The sequence below is a fragment of the Microtus oregoni genome, unplaced genomic scaffold (assembly GCF_018167655.1).
Source record: "Microtus oregoni isolate MIOR12 unplaced genomic scaffold, Mior012 000161F_ref0000079, whole genome shotgun sequence".
Lineage (NCBI taxonomy): Eukaryota > Metazoa > Chordata > Mammalia > Rodentia > Cricetidae > Microtus > Microtus oregoni.
The window spans coordinates 283,772-309,494 of record NW_024544816.1 but is presented as its reverse complement, the minus strand read 5'-3'; the positions used below and the strand labels follow the sequence as shown (position 1 = coordinate 309,494).

At 39.0% G+C, this 25,723-nt stretch overlaps 1 protein-coding gene across 1 annotated transcript in view; it reads right to left on the bottom strand.

Annotated features, from left to right (window-relative positions):
• Positions 1-6,327: 6,327 nt before the first annotated feature.
• The window catches only part of LOC121445166 (WD repeat-containing protein 36-like), a 35,690-nt gene continuing 16,294 nt past the window's right edge, over positions 6,328-25,723 (bottom strand). The window contains exons 13-23 of the mRNA XM_041647166.1: positions 24,088-24,202; positions 23,214-23,379; positions 22,900-23,008; positions 19,878-19,957; positions 16,212-16,319; positions 14,228-14,325; positions 13,680-13,825; positions 12,036-12,155; positions 11,788-11,869; positions 10,318-10,505; positions 6,328-9,418 (exon numbers count right to left, since the gene is read on the bottom strand). Coding sequence (XP_041503100.1) covers positions 9,269-9,418; positions 10,318-10,505; positions 11,788-11,869; positions 12,036-12,155; positions 13,680-13,825; positions 14,228-14,325; positions 16,212-16,319; positions 19,878-19,957; positions 22,900-23,008; positions 23,214-23,379; positions 24,088-24,202 — 1,362 coding nt within the window. The 3' untranslated portion in view covers positions 6,328-9,268. The remainder of the gene's footprint in view (positions 9,419-10,317; positions 10,506-11,787; positions 11,870-12,035; positions 12,156-13,679; positions 13,826-14,227; positions 14,326-16,211; positions 16,320-19,877; positions 19,958-22,899; positions 23,009-23,213; positions 23,380-24,087; positions 24,203-25,723) is intronic.

The following is a 25,723-nucleotide window of genomic DNA, read 5'->3' as shown; positions in this document are numbered from 1 at the left end:
TCGTGAGGTCTGTTCCCGAGAGGATGAACCAATGGAGGAGAGAGTATCTAACCCAAGGGGGCCTGCATGAGAGCATTCTCTCTCTTCCTGGTAGTCATTGTGGTGTGCTTGGCTTCTCTCCAAGTTCCCTGCTGTGAGGGCCGTGGGTAGAGTGGGGTGGGGAAACACAGGTTAATTTCCTCCTAGGAAGTTGTGTCAGGCAGAAAGGAGAAAGCTAACATCTATGTTATCTTCTCTTTCGATGAACGCTGAAATGTTATTTACATGACTATGGTGTTGAAGATCACTTTAGAAGACTACCGTGATCAGCCAGTAACATGCTTCTAGCACGTGTGTAATGACCAGAGCTCATCCCTAGTACCCAAGTGACATTCTGGTGTGGGAACATGAGCCTGTAATCTCTCCACTAAGAGGCTGACACAGGAGGAGCCCTGGGGTTTGCTGGCCAGCAAGTTTAGCCTGTTAGTGTGCTACAAGTTCAATGAGAGGTCCGGTCTTTTTTTTTTTTTTTTTTTAAGGTTCATTTTTCTTTTATTATTTCTGTCTTTCACTGGCTTGTGGCTACTCTTGGTCACTGTCACATTTGGGATATCTAAAGGTAGCCTATACACATAAATGAGATAAGGCAAGCTAGAAAGAACAATGGTGTCATAAAGGCAGCCTATACACACCATTGATATAAACAAGCTAGAAAGGACAATGGTGCCAAGGCTTGCCAATCCTCAACAAGTTTTCAGTGACAGGGGAACAACAGAATACAGGATGGGGAATTTAAACTACAGTTAGCTGGAGAAAAGGAAGTAACTGGATGATAATTTAAATTGTAAAAACGTGTCAAACATCATTGCCACCATCATCAGTACCAATGACAATGCTGCAAATGCACAGAGTGCCGTCTAGCTCTAAAATTTTGCCAGTGAGCCGGGCGATGGTGGCGCACGCCTTTAATCCCAGCACTCGGGAGGCAGAGGTAGGCGGATCTCTGTGAGTTCGAGACCAGCCTGGTCTACAGAGCTAGTTCCAGGACAGGCTCCAAAGCCACAGAGAAACCCTATCTCGAAAAACTAAAATAAAATAAAATAAAATTTTGCCAGTGTCATCTTGTTTATTGAAAATTTAACTACAGAATAGAGCTCAATAAAAATCAATAAAGAGACAGAAGAGAGATGGGAAACCTCTCAATAATCTATCTTAACTATATAATACTTATAATGCTTATCATCATTACTATATTGTCTTTGGTCACTCAAATTTTCCTAAATGTTTGAATTGAGGTATTCTATTTAATTATTAGACTTGTTTCTAGGGAAACAAGAAAATTTCAACTATATTCTCTAGTTAAATTTTCAATAGAGAGGACCTGTCTTATAAGGTAGGCAAGCTACTGAGGAAGCCACCCAATATCAGCCTCTGGCTCCCACACCCAAGTGTGAAGACACACTCATGAATATGTGCATATTCATACACTACCCACAAGTGCAAACCAAATCAGCCAGGAGAGACTAGGCGCCGGAAAAACTTCTGGGCTTGTCTCAGGGTTACTGTTGTGGTAAAACACGTGACCAAAACAAGTTGGGGAAAAGAGGATTTATTTGGCTTACACTTCCACATCATAGTTGTCACTGAAGCCATCAGGGAAGGAACTCACAGGACAGGAACCTGGAGGCAGGAGCTGATGCAGAGGCCATGGAGGAATGCTGCTAACTGGCTTTCACCGCATGGCTTGCTCAGCTTGGCTTCTTATGTAACCCATGACCACCTGCCCGAACGGACTGAAGATTCAGTACAGACAAGGACATAAATCACTTAAGAGAATTCTTCATGTAAAGCTCCTGAACTTGAGGGAAAGACAAACCACCAATCAAAACTGCCTGCCTCTCTCATATTTAGGCAATGGGTTGCTAGTGATAGTTTGTCTAAACTCTCTATTATAGTTGTTTCTTTCCTGGCAGTTTAATTCCTTTTTCCATGTATGGGCAGAGGGAAAGTTCTCCATGAGAACTCTCTCATCTTCCTTACACCCAAGTCCATGAGCCCACTTAGCTTGTGCTGTCAGCCTGTCTTGGCTAAGATGGTGCCACCAAACTCTGCTTTGGTGGGGGTGACCGCTGTTCACTCTATCACAGGGGCCTGTTAAGTCTTGTTTTCCCATCTTCCCTGTTTTCTGTAAGAAGTAGATAAAAATTTCCAGAGTTCTTCAAACATCTCCCAGTTATGGGAAACAACATGGGAGCGCAACAGGCCCTTCTGCCCAAACATGTCAGTACATACTCATACTGTGTAAGACTTTAAGACAATCCTGAAGCCATTTTTGACAATTCTGAATCCTCTCAGTCTCTGTGCCATAGTGCTTCCCCTCCTCCCCTGGGAACCAAGGACCTAACAGCTACAATCGCACGTACTCAGTTCCTGAACAATTACCCATATACGTATGCTTTGGTTCGTTCCCCTGGGAAACGGGGTCAAAATGACCTCTTACCTCATCTGATCTGGCAACAGCTCTCCAGTCAATTATTGGTAATAGCCCTTTCAAATAAGCCAATCAGAATAGTCAAAGAACAACCCCCCTTGCTTCTGTGGCCCCTTTAAAAGTAGACTGTACCCGCTATTCGAGGTCCCTCGGCTTCCCGAATGCTGGGGGACCCTGTCATGACAGAATTAATAAAATCCTCATGCTTTTGCATCGGCTGTGGTGTATGAGACGGTCTCTGGGGGTGACTCCTCGGTGTTTGGACGCTAGAGTCCAACAACTGAATATGACCACCTTGTGTCCAAGGGTGCAAGACCCCAAGAGGCTCCTGGGGGACAGTTATTATGCTCTCTAACTCTAGGGTTGCACTGCACCCAGGTATTTCTCAAATGTGGCTTCATTAACCCCATTTCATTACGGGAACCCAGGGCCTGCAAGTCTTAACTTAAGCCTCTTTCTTTTCTTCTCCAGCATTCCTCCCAGAACAGGAGGGCCATGGAATAAGCCATAGGGCCTCCTCCCCTCTGGTTCTTCTCAGTGTTCCAGTGCAGTCAAACCGGAGGCCTTAAAACACTGTGAGGTCTCATCTATCCAGGCCTGTATGGTGGAGGTTTGGGTTGGGCTACAGAGTGCACCTTTCACACAAGCCGATGCTGACCCAGGGTCTGAACCAATATCCTCTGTGATCATCACAAATTAGCAAGCCTGCAGTCAGAGATCCACACAGACACTGGAATGCTGAGGGGCATTCGCTTCTGTGTGCCTGCATTTCTAGGGAAAACCCACGCACTAAGCCTCAGGAGTTGGCCTCACAGGAAGGGCTGTGGCACACATGGCTCACAGAATTACTACTTCTTTGAAACAAATGACTGTGGCGTTGGAATCTCAGGATCTCAAATCGTTTATCAGTAGAAAACAAGACAGCACAGAGCAAAACTCTGAGCAAAGTGTGTAAGATAAGAAAAATACCTTTCAGACCAAGGACCTGGTTTTCCTTTTTCCTTCCAGAAACATCGCTTTCTCAGGTTGCTGGAAGCAAGTGGGAACTACAATGTTCTAAGAGAGTTGATGCTCGCTTTCTACCTGGGAAAGAGAAAGGGAGGAAGGTAGGGAAAGAAGGTGAGTCAGGGAAGGGGAGAGGAAAAAGCAGAGGAATTCCCCTTCTCTGAGCTTCATTAGTTTCCAGTCTCTGCAGATACCAGGAGGAAACTGCGTACCTAACTGTGGGTTAACTGCCTTGAAATGAAATACCATGAGAAATAGCAGACAAAAGGCTGCGTATAGTTCAATGATAAGGATCTTGCTTAGTGTGCCCCTGAAGTAAAGGCACCCATAAATTCTTAAAAAAATAAAATCAAATTCTTCCTATTAAACAAGCATCAAAGTCTTCTATAATTGTTGATCAAGAACCCTAAATATTGTACGATTAAAAATAATTTAAGGGTCTGAAGAGCTAGGTCCGTGTTGAAAAGAGCTTACTTTAGTAAGCATTAGGATCAGCGTTTGTTTCCAGCACCCACATAAAGTCAGGTCAGTGCTGTGTGTCTGGAGGTCCAGTGCTGAGGCTGGGAGTGGGGGGTGGGGTAGGGAAGAGGATCCTGAGGTGTGATGGCTACCTTCATAGCCCTGGGTTCAGTGAGACATGTGCTCAAACAAATGAGGAGCATGACACTGTAGGACAGTCTGTGCAAGCACTAACACCCTACTCACGTGTGCATACCTCTCTCTGTCTCTGTCTGTCTGTCTGTCTCTCTCTCTCTCACACACACAAACCTAAAACACTAACACTGTGGAGGGTTGAAACCTCAGGCTTTCCCCTATATGTACCAATCATAAATGAAAAAAGAAGCCATGAATTTGAAAGAGGTCAAGGAGTTATGGTATATGGGTTTGGAGAGAGGAAAAAGAAGGGGGAAATGATAATTACACTCTCAAAAAAAATAAGAGAAACAACTAAAAAAACTAGCACTGTCCCCACAGGGAGTAACATAAAGCCTTGCCTTAATGCCCGAACTTTTCCTGTGCACTCTGGATTACAATACAAATAATTCAGCTCCTCGATAAAGAAAGTGTGTATTTCAGTCAGTCTACATCTTTTTCTATCCACAGTGCTTTTATTTAAAAAAGAACACATTTGAAACATTTTCAACTGCACAAATCCTTTTTAGAAAATGCTTCCCCACAGCCTTTCATAAAATCGGCTCTCCAGGAAGGAACAGACTGCCAGACACACATTTTTGTTCTTCGCCCACCTTTCCCTTTCATCACAGAGCACACGTCCTTGGGAAGCTAACATCCATCTCAAGCCAGGTGGTCTGAATGGTCTCTGTCCCCTGTCTAGACCTCAATGAATCATCAGGCCAAGCTAATCAAAGCTGCATCCCTCTAGCCACTCAGGCTCAAGGGTCAAGGAGAGTCACTAGACACGATCTATTCTAGGTCTTATTTTGTAACAAGTTTAAGAATGCTGTGTGGGGCTAAAGATTTAGGAGCACATACTGCCCTTGCAGAGGATCTCAGGAACTCAAACACCTCTGGCCTATGAGGGCCTACATTCCCATGCACATACCCACCGCAAAGACACACAAACACATAATTAAAAATAATAAAAGGAAGTATCTTAAAGAAAACTAACATATAAACCTACAACTGTTGGTAGTTTGAAGTTCTGATCACCAGTTTATTCTCGGTAGTAATGAAGAAACCATCCTGTAGATCAGTGAGGACAGACCATGAGAACAGTCAGTTATGAGGTCAGAGGAACACAGCAGCCAGCTATTATGGAGCCTACTAAGCAATAGGTCAGGCAAAGCCAATTGTATTACTGTTTGTTAGTGCTGGGCTTCTGTCCTATGTAACCAATTCATAAAAACGCATAAACCGACCTTAAATAATACTAATTTATTTGAAGATCTGATAAGACATAATTTATAAAGAAAATATAACCTGCCAATCTTGACTGGAGAAGATACAGAAACGTGGCAGTTCGGTAGCCACAGAAGAAATGAAACAGACAAATCAAGAAGCAACAAAGAAGCTGGGTGTGGTGGTGCCTGCCTTTAATCCCAGCACACAGGAGGCAGTTCTAGGCCAGCCTGGTTTACAGAGAGTACCAGGACAGCAAGGAATACACAGAGAAAAAAACAACAAAGACTCAAAGACACTAGGCTTTTGTCCCACTTTGATTAGGCCAAATTTGTTTTTAAATCAAAGCTAGATAATTCTATCAAACATATAAAACAGTTCAGGAATACCTCAGGAATGAAATATTATTTAATATGGGAAATTATAACAATTGAAAATATTGATTTTTTTCTTTCAATACAAGCTTCAAAAAATGCCTTAATAAAATTCTCTACTCACCTCTATCTACTTAAAAGCTATCAATAAAATGATTCCTAATGATATTCTGCTATACTCATAGATTCAGTCATAAGAGAAGCTTCCTTCTAAAGCAGACCCACAGCAAGACATTATATGGAGAGACCTTGGACAAACTGCTCTAAATGGGATGTCTCCATCAAATCCCTCCCCTCAGTCCTCAGGGACAAGGTCCACTGTATCGATTGAACAAAACTCACGTGACTTCCCACACTGAAGCAGCAAGAACAAGGCCTACATACAGTCTGCACTATAGATTATAGCCTTCAGCTTACTACCTTCATGGGACTCCTGAGTCTGTGAACAGTGAGTCTCTGATTCTTGTGCCTGCTCTTGGGGTCTTTCTTTCTTTCTTTCTTTCTTTCTTTCTTTCTTTCTGTCTTTCTTCCTTTCTTTCTTTTTTGTTTACAGCCTCAAAGTGATGGGTTTTGCTTTATCTTATTGTATTTTACTTTGTCGTGTTCAGTTGTTATCTCTTAGAAGCCTGTTCTTTTCTAATGAGAGACAGAAAGGGAGTGGATCCAGACAGAGAGAAGGTGTGGAGAACTGAGAGTAGAGGGAGGAAAAACTGTAATTAGGATATACTGTATGAGGAAAGAATCTACTTTCAATAAAAGGAAAAAAATGGAAGAAATATGAAACAAGCAGTATAATATATTAGAATTTAATGAAGGATGCTATCTAGCAGAAACCTAGTACACGCATCACCATGTAACAAAAGACCACTAAAGGCATCTGCACCTGACCTGGCAACAAGACAAAGCTTCTGCAAGGCAGGGCCAGTAGTTTATGGAGGGCAAGCAATCCTGACTCAGAACATTCAAATGGAAATGAACACGGAGTAAGAAGTAAAGCCTCAGCAGCTGCAGAAGGTGATTTTCTAGGAAGAACATCTTGATTAACACTTTAGAAGAATTTTGTATTGCCATGACAAACTGGCAAAATAGTTTTATGTATTTTACACACACACTCACACACGCAGTGAAACTAAGACACAAAGAGAGCCTGCTCACAAATATTTAATAATAATCATTGCTCTTGAAGAGAAAGACTCAGTTTACTACTTTTTTCTAAATCAATTCTGTAAGTTAATGCCACCCACACAGATTTCAAGAAGATATGCCTAACATGAAACAAGAAAAATTTGAAAAAATATTTAAGAAAACCTTATCCCACCAAACTATAATCAGAGCATGTTGCATTATTAAAACACCAAAAATAGCTCAATAAAAATTTAGCATACAATGAAACAGCATTCTGCTCAATGACAAAGTAAGTGGGTCTTCAATTCAAGATTTCTGAACAAATGACTGAACTAAAAACATTTCCACACCTTGTCTTCATTGCAGTGATAAATTATAGTTGACGATTTAGCCATTAATCACTCACACAGGTAGTCACACACACACACACACACACACACACACACACACACAATCAGGATAAACAGCTTAGAGAATGGAGGACTTACTTTATAACTTAAGATAAGACATAAAACATTATCAACTTGACCATATATGAAAAATGTAAAATGCCTAGGATTTATAAAACAATGCCAGAAAGTCAGAAACATATAACTACCTGGAGGTAACAAAGACCAATGTTTAGGTTGCATAAATACTCAACAAAAGTTGAGGCATCGTGACACACACCTTTAATCTCAGCTCTTAGAAGGCAGAGGCAGATGGATCTTTGTGAGTTCTAGGACAACCTGGTCTACATAGTTAATTCCAGGCCAGCTAGAGCTATACAGTGAAACCTTGTCTTAAAAAAACCAAAGCAAAAACCTTTCAACAAATCTATGATAAAAAGACAAATGATGCAATAGATAGAACACACAAATATCAATTCTAACATAAAAACAAAATCAGAGTTTTTATTCTATTAATGCAAGTGGTAAAGACATGATTCTGAATACGCCTTATGGTATGAAATAGCAGGTACAATATAATCACTTTGGAAGTCACATGGAAAAATCTCTTCAAATTAAAAATGCTAATCCCCTGGCTCACCAGTTCAAACCCTTAGCATATGCTACACAGAGATCCTTAACCCAGAGACCTAAGCAACATGATGCTTGCTTACTTCAGCACGGTTTGTAGTTACTGTGTGTGTGTGTTAGGGTTGGGGGTGGCAGAGGAAAATTCCCTAATTTTGGGCAGATGATAGGCAAAGTAGATAATAAAACATATGATGTGCAAGTGATGACATTTCAAGTTATAAACTTTTCTTTAAGTAAAAAACAAAACAGAAAACAAACAAAAAAATAAAACCTCTACATTTCATGTTCTATGTCTATTTACTGGGATCAAACACTGTTGCCAAAAACAAATCCATCTGATATTTTTATAAGTAAAATGTAGTCATATACAACACACATTAAATTTCAAAAGTAAAGACTAAAGTTCAAAAATATAGAAGTATGCGGAAACTGATTACATTTTAAGAAAAATATGTACACAAAAATACTTTGTATTTTTTTCTTCTCTCCCTTGATGGTAAATGTCTAAGGTTTTGGAAGGTTATTGACAAAACATACTGTCTAAAGACACTGCTAGTAAAAATGACAACAGATCAAGTTTGCACTTTCATCTGAAAAAGGTAAGAAAATTTAGTTCATGATTTGTATAAGAAAAAAGAATTCCCGTGTTGCTAAATCATCAGTCCATAAAAAAGAGAATGATGACAAGGGCTGTTAGCAGTTTCTTCTCAAATAAACATGTCAGAGAAGGAGGAAAAGCCACGAAAGACAGCCTCGTTGGAGCTTGGAATCTCCCTGTACAGGCACCTGCTGCACCTCTTCCTGGAGCACCTGCGTAGAGCAAGCCCCTCTCACGTTTCGAGCTAACAAAAACTTGTTTAGAAAGGAGGCAACAGAGAAAGCTCTAGACCCTGTGCTACAAAGCTAGACACGCCACAGGTCCCAGACAGCCTTACTTATAACACAGTCGGGCTGTACCACAGGTACCAGATATGAAGCACAGCCCCAAGAATCGACAGTCTACCCTTCATCAAATGACACCCAGAAAAGAAACACTCGTTTTTCTAAGATAACAAAAACATTTTAGAACTATATTATAGATCTGTTTTACCTGACAATGTCAATTTAATTCAGCAAAACTTCATACTAAATAGACACTCTCTATTATATGTAACACATTGAAAAAATACAAACTGGCAATAATTTAAAAAGCCTCGTCTATGTGAGTAGTGTGAAGAACTCAAGTGGCTTTAGATTCCTAGGTGTTCAGAGCAACAGGAAGGTGTAATTTTACACCCAGAAAGTTCTGCTTTTCAGATACAGAACCATGCTGGTGAAGCAGCGCCAGCAGCCTCCACACTGAGCGCGGATGAAGACAAGCTCAGCAGTCCATTTCACATGCAGCTGTGAGTGCTGCAATCACTGAGGTTTATTTCTCACAGCAGAGCACTTTTGATATAATTTAAAACACACATGCTCTGATTGAAGAGTGACTGTAAGTGAGTCCAGTCTTCTTCTACCTGGGATGACAACTTCTCCAGCTCTTCCAACAGCACCGCCTCTGAAGGAAGCATCTTGAGGTGTAACTGGAAAGAAAAGCAAGATGCTTAAGGTTAAGTTGGATGTTTTACTTAAGAGTACCAAAATCCTGATTTTTTTCTAACCAAGGAACCTACGAAAATAGTATCTAAATATTTCTTTCTTAAATGGTGGTTTCTTGTCTCTAATTTCCTGTTGTTCCAAACTATTTTTTAATTTGAACTTTTTTTTTATACCACGAGCTCTCTTAAAAGAACTGATATGACTTCATTTTTCCACAGCACAAACCCCAGCTATCAGGCTGTGTGGGCTTCCAGTTTCCTTCCTCTTCACACCACTGATGAGGGTCATCTACTTTATTTTTAAAGGCTTATGCAAAATTGGTAGGGACTAACATTTGGTAAACACAGGAAAACCTATAGAGACAATCTGAAATTTCTTTAAAAAAAAGCTATCTGGTACTACCTAAATATTCACCTTTTATATAAATGTAAAATCCTTGCATCTTCAGCACGTTATACCACCACAATGGACCCCCAAAGCATATCTCTATTTCATTCATCAAAAAGCAAGTTGTGCCAAATTAACTGAAACTGATGGAAGGGAATATTTTGATTTCAGCAGCAGACAAAAATGAACAAACAAAAGAACCTGGCTTTCTCTTACAATCACAGAAAACTTACACAGATGACAAATATGGATAAAGCCAAAATTATGCTATCAAGTAATAACAAAAACAAAGACTACAAGTGCATATCCCAACTACTCCAGGGTGGCAGACAGATCCAGACAGCTGTTGTCCAGTTATAGAGAGAGAGCAGAGTAGTCATCAGCCACGTGGTGAGTGGCTGCCTATTGACACCGGATGCAGAGCATGCCCATCTCTGCAGAACACGGCTTAATAACACTGCTACAAAGGAAGGAAAGGATCTGACATCTCACTCACCTTCAGAAACAACGCAAGGTATGCCTGGGCTAACTCAAAATCACGCTTTCTGTTCAGCATCATCCCGATCATTCTCAAAAAGCCCTGCATGACTTCTACCGACCCACCATCATCAGGAGACAGGTTTCGCAGCTCTGCTTCAATTCCTGATGGGCCTAATTCCTTCAGAAGGTTAAGAGCAGCTTCATCTGCATTATTGTAAAAAGAATCTAGTTATTTCTTACAATTAAAGAAAGCTAGGATCTTCCTTCATACCCCAAGCAATATATATGTAAATGGTGCCAGACTTTCTGTGCATTGCATAATTATGAACCCAAGGTCAATGAAACAGCAAAAATTTCAATAGTAGTAAAATTACTAGAAGTCTTTAAAGTTTTGTACGGTCAGGAATTCAATCTTTGTTTCTGCTCTTAAAAAAGCCTAATGCTTCACTTCATTAACCACATGAATCAATTAGAAACAAAAAAAAAATTTAACATGAGGTCATATACTGCACTATTAGTAGTGGTTACTGCCAGGATAGGATGAGGTGGGCGGATTCCCTTTACTATCCCTGGGCTGTGAAGAAATATCAACAATACAGAAACACGTAAGGGGAGGACTCCTGACCCCATTCTATCAACCCCAAGGCTCCTCTAGACGACAGCATTGCTGTTTACTCTGCATCCCATGAAAACACACTCAACACAACCAACTTCATCAGGGCCTTGCTACTGCAGTGGCAATGGTTGTTTCAGCTTTTGAACCGTGATAAGTCTGATCAATCTTGTTTTATGTTCTTTAGCATAGCTTAAACAATTGTGGGCATTCTTCATTCTGCAATAATCAGGAAGCCATCAGGACCATTCTCTGACTTTTGTCCACATGGACTTAAGTGATACTGGTATGAATCGCCAGCATTCCGACATCAAACAGAAGATGAGCCAAATTTCTTAGGAGAGTGACAGTTTTTAAAAAATGCTTATATTTACTATTAGCTACACAGTAATCTAAAAAGTTTAAATAGAACTAAATTAAATATTTATTTTCTTTTTCTTTTAAAATTGCATATAAAATCACCTAAATATCTATATAAATATAGGTATTACAATAAACACAAAATTACCTAAAATATCTGTCTTTGCTATATTAAGAACCAGAGGACTAAGCAGATTCTCAAACGAAAACAAGGAGCTTGAGGCTCCTGATGTAAACTCTGTAGATGAAAACTGAAAGCCACACGCTAAATGCTGTCAGTAAGTTCTCCATCTCCACAGCATCTGAACTTCCATCCAGAAGGCTGGGGGAGTCTCAGTCCATTCACCTTTCCCATCGTCTGAACTTAGTACTGCTCAATCACCGTAATTGATGTAGATTAGAGCAAATTTTCAATATGTTTAGCTTTTATTTACTATAAACTGTTCATTTTTTCTCTCTGATAAACTAAAATAAAAATGAAGAAACTTGTGGAAATATTTTATGTTAACTTACATTGATTATTTAGCAATCCTTCTTCAAGTTTCAGGTAGAAATTTGATTTCTGAGCCAAAATCCCAAGGTGTACCACTTTAGACTTAAATAAAAACAAATACACATTATTTAAAGACCATAAATATTACTCAAAACATAGCTTATAATTTATTTTAAAATGATTATTAATTTATTCTGTGGCACTGGGAGCTACAAAAAGTGACAGACACAGACACTCCACAAACTTAGAACACTGATCTGGCTCCTACCTGCTGGGAGTCCCCATTCTGCTCAGGCACGGCAAACCTGGGTACAAGTCCAGGAACTGTTGGGATGAAAAACGGTGCTGACTGGGGCACTTTGGGTGGTTCTTTTGGTTTATTCTTTTTCTATGAAGAGAAAAATGAAGAGATAAAAGACTAGTAGTGTTAACCCTATTAATAGTTTTGAATGTCTAGTATAAATGAAATTTAAAACAAACATCACAGTGAAGAGTAGGAAGGTTGAGAAAGACCTATCTGACAATGCTGCAGCCATCCCTTCCCCCAGCCCCAGTGACAAGTGCTGCACAGGAGCACTAAGACAAGGTTCACCTTCACAAGATGAACTGTTACCCTCAGTATCTCTTAGCGAAACAAAATATGAACAACTTAACAAAATGGCTTGTCTCCAGAAGGAAACTCAGAAACAGAAGCGCAGACAGCCCCATCAGAAATAATTTGCTAAGATTTTGGAGAAATAGGACCCTAATTATTTCTTTTGTTTTTTGAGACAGAGTTTCTTTGTGTGACAACCGGCTATTCTAAAACTCATTCTGTATCCCAGGCTGGCCTTGAACTCAGAGAAGGCCCTGCCTCAACCTGAGTGCTGGGATTAAAGGCCTGTGCCCCTACCACCTAGAGAACTGAATTCTTTTATTCTGTTAGGATTTTAACTTTTGTTTAGTACTTTTTGTTTGTTGTTTGTTTTATTTTTTGGAGACAGGATTTCTCTGTGTAGCCCTGTCCACCCTGGAACTAGCCCTGGAGACCAGGCTGACCTTGAACTCAGAGGTCCAAGCGCCTCTGCCTCCCGAGTGCTGGGATTAAAGATGTGCACCACCACTGTCTGGTTTATTTTCAGTTTTTAAATGTGGCAGCTAATTTATGTTTTAGTGGGAGGTATTTTGTTTTGTTGTTTGAGGTTTTTTTGTTTAGTACTTATAAAAAGAAAATAGTATTGCTATTTAATGATGTAAAATTCCACTGAAATTTCTGAATTTGTTTTATGTAAAATTTTTATTTAAATATGTGCATGTGTGTGTGTGTGTGGGGGGGTGCACTTGAGTACAGTGACCACAGGCAGAAGAGGATAACAGATGCCCCGAAGCTGGAGTTACAGGTGGTTTTGAGTCACCCAATGTGGGTGCTGAGGACTGAACTCAGGTCCTCTGTAAAGCAGTACCTGCTCTTAACCATGGAGCCATCTCTCCAGGTAGAAAAATATTTCTTACAGCTGCCCTGTCCTCAGGAATAAATTAGCTCACTTGGTTTTCACCACAACTTATCATCATACATTTATGAACTCACCTGCTGACCCTGATACAGTACAGAAAGCTCTGAAAGTCTACTTAGCAGCAGAAAGGATATGGAACAATAAAAGGTTAATTGTGTCTGAGTAGTAATAATAAAAACCCTAGTATAATTTTCTTAAACACAGCAGTAAGACACACATTTACAGACTGTCTGCTACTACATCATCCAAACACCTGCAGTGCGCTTACAGTGGACATAGAGAGGGGCCTCTGAGACAGCACCCATGAAACACCGTTTGATTAAACAGCAGTGCCTTGACTATCATTTTCCTCGACTCTCAAAGCAGGACATGCTCAGGGAGTAGACTGGGACACAGTACCAAGAAGACTACAACGTTACCTTGATAACATCAAGATTCAGAAGGTTTTTCCAGCGTGACTCAGGGAGAAGCGACAGAGTCACCAGTTGCTCACTCAGCTGCTGTGGAGAGTCATACTCTATCATCTCATCGCTCGGCTCAGTCTGCTCTTCCAGCACCTCCACACCTGAAGACACATGTTCAGGGAAGACAATCAGAGAACCTAACTCAGTCCACATTCATTTCTATTTTACCACATTCAATCAATATAGCTTTGTAAACTCTTTTCGCCTATTTTCCTTTCTCACTCCCCATTTTCTTTATTTCCTCCTATTAAGTATAATTCCCATCAGTAGACTTCAAATCCTTTTACACTAGCATATTAATTTTTATCTTAAAGATATATCATCAGTTATAGCTTTATATAAATTGAAGTCATTCAACATATTTTAATCAGTTAAAAAACTGAATGCATTAAATTTTGATTTCTTTGCAGCAATAACCTAATAAATTATTAGGTTATTATATTAATAGATTATTAGGTTATTAGGTTAGCATAACAAAAATTATTTTGTTATCCTGTGATTACCTTGGGTTTGGCAAGTCCCAGGAAGCATCACTACCGAAGGGACGTAATCTGGAGGAAGTGGTCGTAAGGAGACAACTGAATAGAGGGAAATATTCGACCTGAGCAAGCAAAAGCAGGCATTTTATAGTAGCAGCATCACTCAGAAACATCACCTCCAGAGAACCTGAATATTGGTAACGATCTCTAGCTTGAATTTGGCCACAGACTACAATTATTAACTAGTTAACACCTCAAAGACAGACTATTAATTTGAAAATGTTATCATAAAAAAGCTGTATAAAGGGGCTGGAGAGATGGCTCAGTGGTTAAGTGCACTGGCTTCTCTTTCAGAGGTCCTGAGTTCCATTCCCAGCATGCATATGGTGGCTCACAGCCATCTATAGTCAGATTTGATGCCTTCTTCTGGCTTAAAGGTGTCCATACAATAGAGCACTCATATACATAAAATAAATCCTTAAATTTCAAACTTTCTGTCTTTTAAAAAATGTGCAAAAACATTAATGGGGGCTGGAGACAGCACAGCAGTTAAGAGTACTGGCTGCTCTTCAGGAGGATTTGGATCAAGTCCAGCACCACTATGATTGTTTTACAACTGCCTGGAACTCCAGTTCCAGCAGATCCATGCCCTCTCTGGCCTCTGTGGGCACTGCATGCATGCAGTGCATAGACAAACATGCTGCCCAAGCACATAAACACATTAAATAAAATAAATCTCTGATTTTTTGAAGTCTCTGATTTTTTGATACAGGATCTTACCATGCACCCTTGGGTAACTTGGAACCCATTATGTATAGAGCTGGTCTTGAACTCAGAGATCTGCCTGCCTCTAGTCTAGAGTGCTGAGATTAACATCTGCACAACCAGGCCCGAGTCTCTGTTTTGAACACAGTACAGAAACTTGCTGATGAGAGACTAGCAGTTTTAGACAGCACTTTTATAAGATAAACTAACTTCCATATAGCATTTGACAAATATCAATATTTACTCAGAAAAAAAAAAGCATGACAAAGAGAAAGATTGAGAAAGTGAGTTAAAATGAATATCCTAATTATATTCTTGGGGGGCTTAGACAGTCATCAGGTGGCCTTTTCTAAAATAGCTAAGTAGTAATATTTCTGTTATGCATTTGCAAAGCAGCCCTAGGTGAGTGTTCAGGATAGAAACACCTGTACCAAAGTAGGGGCAGATTTCCTTACACTTTTGATATGAATCTCAATGGAAAACAAAAGCTGGGAAGTCAGATCCAAAGTCCTATCACCAGCCATACTCTATGGGGAAGCACCACAGGCCCCCAATGGCTACTAATCGATTAAGTGCTCATGCTTCCCTGATTCCAGATGACACATTTTGCTTTTTAAGATGGCCAAAATGATAAATCAAATTACTTTTTCCCTTTAAAATTGGAACATATTTTATAATTAGAATTAGAAAAGAATGATAAGGTAGAATACCCATGTACTCCCAACACTCAACAAACCGAGACAGGAGGATTACAAGCTTAAGATCCGCATGCAATAAATACGCAAGTTTCAGGACAGCTAAAAGAATGGAGTGTATAAACTCAGGAAAGAAATAAAATTTTTCTAGTTGCATGTAATGAGACTCCATCTTAGGAAGAATTCTGCTCACATGTGCGCCTTACTTTATAAAGCATACTGAAATTCAGAAGCGATAGCAAAGGTCAGTGACAGAGGGTCAAGTCCTAACGGGAACTTCCTTTCCTAATCTCTGAAATTCACTATGTCCTTTAGCAAATAAAAGACCAATTTAATATCAGATAAAAATTACGTAACTTAGAATATGCTTGAACAAAGCCCTCTAAATTACCAAGCATCAGTAGTAGATCCCTGGTAGACTACTTAGTCTGCGTAACAGTTCCGCTGTAGAAAAACAAACTAGATGGCAATTTTAGCAAACACTGATTTTGACCACTGTCATTTTCTTGCCCCTCCCCAAAATAAAAGATATGTATGAAAGAACTCACCACAGGTAAATTCCAAGGTGATCCACATGGGAAGTTGCTAGAAAGTCTCCAGTTGGGGACATAGTAACATTGAGAGGAGCCGAGTCCAACAAGAAGCAGTCGATAAGGCTACAAAAAGAAGTTTAAGTATTTAACTTCTATTTGGAGTAGTTTTTTTTTTTTTAAGGAGGGGGTACTTTTTACTAAAAGAACAAGCAACAAAAGCTGGAGGAAAAGTATTTTAATTTTTACATCTCCTGCTCCTGTATTTTGTGCTTACAGGTATCCTGATCTGAGTACTTGAGTGTAATCTTTACAGTCCTGTGAGACACAAGCATCTTTATCTATAGATCAGAAAACCAAGTCTCAGTGAGATTTAAAAACCTGTTTAAGATAGAAAGCAACTGACCTAGATTTGTGCCCAAGCAGACTGCACTTTTAACCGCACAATTACTGGTAAAACCGTAACTGTAATTAAAGATTTACAAGCAGTGTATGGGACACACCGTAAGCACTGCAATTGTAAACGACAGCTCTTCAGGGAAGACATTAAGTGACAAACCCAAAATGAGTCAAAACAAAACGCCTACAATTAGGAATTCTGGAAACTAAAAAAGGTAAAAGTGTGTGTTCAAGATCATCACTGTTACACAGGGCAGAGAACCCTGATAGCTCTTTGGGCTGACGAGGGACGGGGACTTGATTGGGGGAGGGGGGGAAATGGGAGGCGGTGGTGGGGAAGAGACAGAAATATTTAATAAATAAATAAATTAATTAAAAAAAAGATCATCACTGTTGGCCAATTTTCTGTTATAAGAAAAGAGAAGCAATAAGCAGTATGGCTTCTGATTAAATCTGCATGGGAAACTCACAAGAAACACTTGTGTTAGGGAACTTAAGACAAGAGAGCAAAGTATTCAGCCACTTCAAAGTCAGTGATGATTAGATGTCAAATTATTTATTTTAATTCATGTAATCTAAACAACTCAGAGCAGAAAATATTATCCCAGTATATAAACAAAGTATTTCCTCATTTTGTCATTTCTCCTTTGTCTTGATGCATAGCAGAGGTTTAAGTATGTAGGGGTGAAACTTCCTACCATGTTTTAATTAGTTCAGAGAATTAACTGCTTGAGCAAACTTGCTCTACTTGAGAATTCAATTTTGTCAATTCATTGTGCAACCTCATTTCTACAGCTGTGGTGTGTGGGTAGACTGACCTTCCACCATGTGAAAGCACCAAATTGAGGAAGGCAGTTTCCACAGACACAGCATATTTTCTCCAGTCACCTAAGCGCGTAAAACCTCAACGTGCAAGCCTAATCCGAGACCAAAGTCTCTAGCAATCCTAGAAAATGAGGAGTTCCTGGGATGTCATTCCTCCTGATGGAACAGTCCCATTCAGAGGGATCTAATTTGTTAACATCAGAACCTTGCATATAAGAAGTAACATTAAGTTATTTCTATTGCTCCAGAAAGCTGAGCTAGCATTAGTATGTTCTATTGCTGAAGAGATGGAATCACTTTCCACAGGAATCTTCACTAAGAACAAATGAATGGTTCTGCCTTAAGAGAAATGGAAAAATAGTGTTGTCTTCCAACTTGTTTCATGGTAAAATTCCACAGAACATAAAGCTGAGGAAGTAGACAAAACAAAATGCAAATTACTGCTAAAAAAACCATTTTATGTTATTTCTGACTGCCTAAAGAGGTCAGCCTGAATGTCCAGTAGATTAGGAACCAGAATAAAACAAAGTAGTAGTGCCCGCATTAGCTGACTGACGTAACTTTAGGGATTATGAATTGACTTACATTTGCAATTAGTGAGGCCAAAATGTGCTTTAAAGAGGACTAATTCGAGATGAACACAACTGCAGGGTACTGCATTCAAATAATTACTCATATATCACCTCACGTTTTTGGCTACATAACAAATACACTTTATTTTTAATTGAGGATACTTATTTTTACTTTATGTGTAGGAATGTTTTGACTGAATGTATAATATTTATTTCATATCATGAAGTGCCTGCCAGGTCAGTAGACAATGTTGCAGTCCTGGAACTGGAGTTACAAACAGTTGTAAATTACCACGTGGTTGCTAGGAACCAAAACTAGGTCCTCTACAAGAACAGCAAGAGCTCTCAACTGCTTGGCTATCTCTCCAGCTGAGCGTAGCTACTCTTCAAATACGTACCATGCTATATAAGCGATGCAAGTGTTTAATGAAGGAAGAACAAGGAACCTGCAAAGACTGCTGTTCTGGTATATTTTTAAAAGGGGGAATCTAAGCAAACGGTAGCTTCCCAGGGGTCTACAATAAGGCACTAACCCTTCTCTATTACGTGTCTCCTACAATAAGACAAAGACGACTGCCTGAACAGGGCTGATATGAAAGGGCTCGTCCTGTGCCTATTGCCTTGCTCATCCACTTACAGTATAACCCACCTTGAGCAAACTACTGAATCTCTTCAAGTCTCCTTTTCCTAACTTGTCCAACAGACCTAATAATAACAATAGTACCATGTTTATTAAGATACTAAAAAGTAGGAGTGTAAGAAGTACCCAATAACGATGCAAATGCCAGCTTAGTTGATACTAAACAGCATTTGCTGTTTGATATCACCTTTCAAGTTATTTGTTCCACTTCAAATTTTAGACAAAGAATTTTTTTTCCTTTTAATAAAAATATACCTTTGTCGATTTGGTGATTTCATTTTCTTCTAACAATTCAATGTCTTGTTTCTTGCTTCTGCATTAACCTTAAATAGCTTTCCTCTAAAACATACATACTTAAAAAGTTGAAAACCTACTAGATTTAAATCTACTCAACTAAATAAAATAAAAAAAAAAGTCTGGCAAAAGGGCTTTAAATGCTACTTTTAGATCCTAGTTTTCCATTCCAAAGATAAACTTGCTACCAAAAAAGTCACCGTTCTTACTTTAATTCCAATTCTATGATACCTATTTTTGGAAAATTCCATCAGACCAGGAGGTAATAGACTACCACTATTTCTAAGTATCTTCAGACTTCTTCAGTTCTCAAGCTGAATCTAAATACATCTTGCTTCCCTCTGCAGCAAGTGAAAAAGTGACACACCTGTGGACAAAAGTCCCTAGTGATGACAGCTGGACTCACTCTAATCAGATGCAGATGCTGGAAGGTGGGTGTGCCTTCTGCCTATAGCAAAGTTACAGGGAAATGAGAAATATGGGTTTTTCCTTTCTAAAGGTCAGACTGCTTTCACATTTGAAGCTAACCAATTCCTGAGAATGTGCTGGATTAGCAGTGAGTTTCACTCATGATTTCTGACAGTGCCATTTTACTGAGAACAAGAGGGAAAAACAATATCCAGGAAAGCATGTTTTTTACCTTTTAATTAAATTCAGTATGAACAACAGCAAAAATCCTCAAAATAAAATTTGGGCTCTATTTTAGAGTGCCAAGACCACATGGATTTTCTCAAGATTTACACACACCACTTTTGTCTCTCTATTCTTCAGGAATGACTAAGAGATTCGTGTTTACCTTGCTAATTTTTTTGTCATGCTACTGCCTGACACTTAAGAGATCAACAACACTCTATAAATAAAACAGTTCCACTACATAGCAATAAACAACAGGCAAAAGCCGCATGTTCAGACAATGACTGAGAAACCATCTGAGGGACTTAGCAATGGACTCACCACCCAGACGGAAGGTCCCAAGTCCTGACAGAACAATCCATTGCAGCGCTTATCAGCCAGCGGCCATCAGGGCTGAACGTCTTTGAACAAAACAAATACACATATGTAATGGATATAAATGTTAGCATGCATATACAGATACAAGTATATACATTAACACCTTAAAGCATACAAAACTTGAAAAGATTTTAGGCTTCATGAAATGATAAATGTGATTGTGCAAAATTTGGACTTTCAGTTTATACAAATAAAAATGTATTTCCTATATATCACTCCTCTGGGACTTATCTAAGTATTAGGTTTTTAAGTGAATCACAACAGACTTATAAAATTAACATTGTGCCAATATATACAGAACTATTTACTTACCTATTTATTTAAATAATCAATAAACATCATTATTAAAAGTAAATTTTAAAATTTATTCAAATAATCTGAGACTGTGGTTAGGAATATTCTGTAGTCTAATTTCAGCTGTAAAGATCTGTAAATAAAGCAATGTTGTTTCTTTGAAACCGTATCTACTCACCCAACTCTAGAAATTTATGTAAATCACTATGATTCTGAAGATAATGATAATTCTGTTAAAACAATGTTAATAAACTGGGCAGTGGTGGCGCACGCCTTTAATCCCAGCATTCGGGAGGCAGAGGCAGGCGGATCTCTGTGAGTTTGAGGCCAGCCTGGTCTACAAGAGCTAGCTCCAGGACAGGCTCCAAAGCTACAGATAAACCCTGCCTCGAAAAACTAAAAAAAATGTTAATAAAGAAATTCTACTTTTACTTTTAGCTTAAAATAAGGCAAAGCAAAACAAAACAACAAAAAACCTTTTCCCCTTAAGGAAACTTTTATTTCCAAGAATGAAAAAAAAAATATTTTCAAAACACACTGAGGTAATGGAATCCTGATGATATGTTAAGTATCTGTTTATAGCCATAAAAAGATGGACAAGAGTTTCTCTTTTATGTAGTGTTGAGAGTCTTATCTTAGAAATGAAAAGACTCTGAACAAAAAAATTGTAGGGTTTATGGAAGTAGATCACCCAAAAGTATATATATATCACAGGGATTATTTCTTATTACCAGATGCTACCAGAGCAAACTCAATGTTAATTTATTCATAGGCTGCAGCAACATTACTTAAATTCAAGCTTCAGGGTACAGACAGCTCAATTTAGGGAGGGGTGGAGCAGACAGTACAGGGTGGGGAAAACTGGCTCTAGATAGGCTTGTGTTACAGAAGCTAACACGTGCAATTACAAAGAAGTAAACACCTCCGAGTAGGAGAAACTACAAACACAAATGGGGAAGTAAAAGCTACAAAGGGAAGAAACAGGAAGAGAGAGCTGACAATGACAGATGTCTTTAAAATGCTACTTCATCATAACACCCCATCCTGCTTCCATCCAGACACTGGCAAAACAAAATTTGCTGAAGCCTAATTTTGACAATCTCTAAGTTGCACAATATAATTCCCTCAACCAATTTCTCCTACTTTTAAAGGATAGGCTAAGGGACTGTCAATTCTGATCTGCTATAAGTGGCATGGCTGTTAACTACTAGGCTTTATCAGCAAGTAGTTACCATTTCCCCCTCTTTTCAAATACTGGATCTGCAACTAATACTAGATGATACCATATACTAATACTAGATGATACCATATACTAATACTAGATGATACCATATACTAATACTAGATGATACCATATACTAATACTAGATGATACCATATACTAATACTAGATGATACCATATACTCAAGTCAGTCTTCAGCTAACAATTTTAAAGATTAGATTATTATTTATTATTAGATAAAGTTTAGATTTATTTAAATAAGATGTACTTTAAAAGCTGCTTGTGGCCGGGCAGTGGTAGAAGATGCCTTTAATCCCCGCACTTGGGAAGCAGAGGCAGGCGGATCTCTGTGAGTTCGAGACCAGCCTGGTCTATAAGAGCTAGTTCCAGGACAGGCTCCAGAGCCACAGAGAAACCCTGTCTCGAAAAACAAAAAAAAAACCTGCTTGTGTTAACAATATCACACATCTTACTGAGAAACATAATGCAACCATCATTATATTTTTATTGAAACCTTTTGGAGCTTAGTTACATGAATTCTTCAGTACATGATGGGGGAACCCACAGAGACAGCTGACCTGAATCATGGGAGCTCATGGACTCTGGACCGACAGCTAGGGAGTCTGCATGGGATCGACCTAGGACTGCTGCATGTGTGTGACAGTTGTGTAGCTTGGACTGTTTATGGGGCTCCTGGCTTTTGGGAATCCGCTCCCCATGTTGGGTTGCCTTGTCCAGCCTTGATACAGGGGGAGGAGCTTGGTCCTGCCTCAACTTGATATGCCATGCTTTGTTGATGCCTAAGCCTGTCCCTGTCTGAATGGAGATGGAGAATGAGTGGTTATCACATCTTGCTTCCTGGGTAGCTCACTGGCATCTCCCTCGACTCTGCCCTTTTTTCTCCCTGTATTCAGTTTAGCTTTCCTGCCTAGCTATAGGCCAAGGCAGTTTTTACTATCGACCAATGTACATATATTCATAGTATACAAAAGGCTTATCCCACAGCAATAAACAGAAAAATTTAATTCATTAAAAAAAGAAAAATTCTAGAGTAACCCTATATCAGAACAAATCTGTTGTTCCAGACAACCATAAATTCATTCCAAATAGAAAAAAGAAATAAATTCCCTTAGCTTATTTTAAAACCAAATGAAAAATGATAAACTTACACTCAATGGAACATTCATTCTACAAAGTCTATCTGACTTAAAGACAAAAATAAACTCTGGCAAATTTATACTTCAATTTGATAGCATCAATTTCTTGCAAAATAATAAACCATTTCCCAAAGTTTCCTTTAAATCTCCTGAGAAGTTAGCCTGGAAACTGTCATTCTGGAAACCTTAGGATGAGAATGAGAGGCTAACAACAGATTGATTACTTCAACATCTTCATCCTAGGCAGAAGGAGAAATGAGTGAGGTGACTTATAAGTTCTTTCATTTGTACCATGTCATTTATCTGGCCATGGTGTCCGGAGAACTCTCTGACAATCTTCCTTGTCTCTATGTCTAGGACAGCAATGGAGAAGTCATCCAAGGCGAGCCCCAGAATGCCACTGGGAAGACAAATGCACAAGTTTTAATAAACAAGAAAAGCATTTGAACCTGAATTTTGTTAATTAAAATATATCTTTGAGGAAGTTAAACTATATGGAGTTATCTACTAAAATGTTCCTGATTTCTTGCCACTAGCTGCTTTACTTATGAGTTTTCACTAAAAACATCAAAAGCAACCCTTTGCTATTACAAGGAAAGACTTACCTGTCCCTGTGGAGCAGCAGCATGTTTGGAGATGACTCAAGGCTCAAAGAATGGATTAAAGCCTTGCTTTTAAAGTTCCAGAATTTGAGAAGTCGTTCACTACCAGCTGTGACCGTCAGCTGGTTTAAACCATCCACTGCAACACCTCTAACAGAACCTGTGTGAGCTTTTAAACACAGCAGAGAAAGAAAAGACAGTCAGCACTGACTGGCAGTCTATGAACAATAATACGCTAAGAGTGACTCTTTTAGCCAAATACCTGAAGTTTCATTAATAAAACCTACACTCTTGAAATTAAACTGAATTACAAAGTAGGGAGAAAAACTCTTAATTATTAGACTGTTTAGGCAAAAACAGCTGTTTCCATGAAAGAAAATTTAATAAAACAGTCAAAATTTTATCTAAATCAAAGAAGAAAAATAATATGTATCTACTTTCCCCCAATGGATTCATAGCTTTCTTCCCTTTGGATATCTTAACATGATGGGACTTTTGGTTTTGTTTTGGAGACAGGGCTTCTGTGTAGCCCCGGTTGTACTGGAACTCAGAGAGATCTGACTGCCTCTGCCTTCCAAGTACTGGGATTAAAGGTGTGCGCCACCCACCTGGTTTCAATATGGTGTTTATATTGTATATAACAGTAACTGCCACATAGAGTTGTAGAAACCCATCTAAACATTATTCTATTTTAATTTTTGAGACAAGGTTTCTCTGTAGCTTTGGTGCCTGTCCCAGAACTAGCTCTTGTAGACTAGGCTGGCCTCAAACTCACAGAGATCCGCCTGCCTCTGCCTCCTTAGTGCTGGGATTAAAGGTATGCGCCACCACCGCCCAGCTTAACATTATTTTAAAAAGCAGGAAAAAAATCCAATACCTTTTTCATCTCCAAAACTTCCTCGATGTATACCAGACTGCATGTTATACACATCTACAGCTCCCGAGGAGAGGCCAATTACTGCAAAGTTTCCACAGGAAGTTATATCTACTGCCTTTAGGCAAAAGAAAAAAGAGACAATTCTATATCAGTCTTAAATAAGCATGAAGAAATTATCTAAGGAAACAAAATATAACTAGTTAACTGAAATTTATAATCTTAGAAATTTCTGTAGTTAAGAGTTGATGCAAAACTGAAAACAATAAATACCTACTAAAAACCAGAAATATTTTAATCATGGCATATTAATAGAACATACATAACACTGAATAGAAAACACTGATTTATATGCAGTTTATATAAATGAATCTTAATACTTAAATACAACCGCTTTTTTTCTACATAAAAATACAAGATTATCTTGTTTGGAGTCATAGCAAAAAAAAAAAAAATCACTGAATGCCAATGCATAAATTACATGTTATTCACCCAAAAGACACACACACAAACAAATGGATGGCTTCTAAGACTTAAGTAGAAAATATTTAATTGGCGTTTACTGTGCTGGCAACATAAAATTTGCACACCATTATGCAAGATGTACTTGTGTAGCCCTGTGAAAGAATGTTGAGTTTATCTGTATTTCTCTAAACAACAGAGTTTACAAAAAACAGAAGCAAAACATTATGTCTAAAAACATTCTATCTTTCAAAATGGAACTTGGTCTTACCTAGCTTTGAGTATTTATGTAGTATTAAAGAGTACCCTCAGGAACTGAGGCATTACTTACAAGCAATTAAGGTCCCTGTAGTCCCTTGCATTTATTTAATAGAATTTGTCACTGTTGGAAAACCTACCTCTAGTAATTTCCTTTTCTAATTAACTCATTCAAATATATTGTCTAAGACAGAATAAGCAAAGTACAACTAAAGCCTGAAGGTTGCCTCTGAGTGACAAACTGCAGAGACCTTCTAACAGCTGCTCCTGCTTACTCTGTACTGGCTACTGGCTTTCTTCCAGGTAGCTGAGTTGTCAGACAAATGATTCAGCACCACTTAAGATTTCGTGATATATCTGTTCACCCACCGCAGACACATACACACACATTAAATACTGTGTGATCGTTGTAAACTGTAAACTACAACTGTACATTTCAAAGGCTTACGTCCCAGCCCAAGCACTTACTATCTTTACAGAACGTACAGGTCACTCACTGCATTAGCCTCAGTGTTACCGTTACAGAGACCGCAGCAAGACTGTGGGGACAGATGAGACAGTGCATGCTACTCAGAGAGGACAGATGAGACAGTGCATGCTACTCAGAGAGGACAGATGAAACAGTGCATGCTACTCAGAGAGGACAGATGAAACAGTGCATGCTACTCAGAGAGGACAGATGAAACAGTGCATGCTACTCAGAGAGGACAGATGAGACAGTGCATGCCACTCAGAGAGGACAGATGAAACAGTGCATGCCACTCAGAGAGGACAGATGATGAAACAGTGCATGCTACTCAGAGAGGACAGATGAGACAGTGCATGCTACTCAGAGAGGACAGATGAAACAGTGCATGCTACTCAGAGAGGACAGATGAAACAGTGCATGCTACTCAGAGAGGACAGATGAAACAGTGCA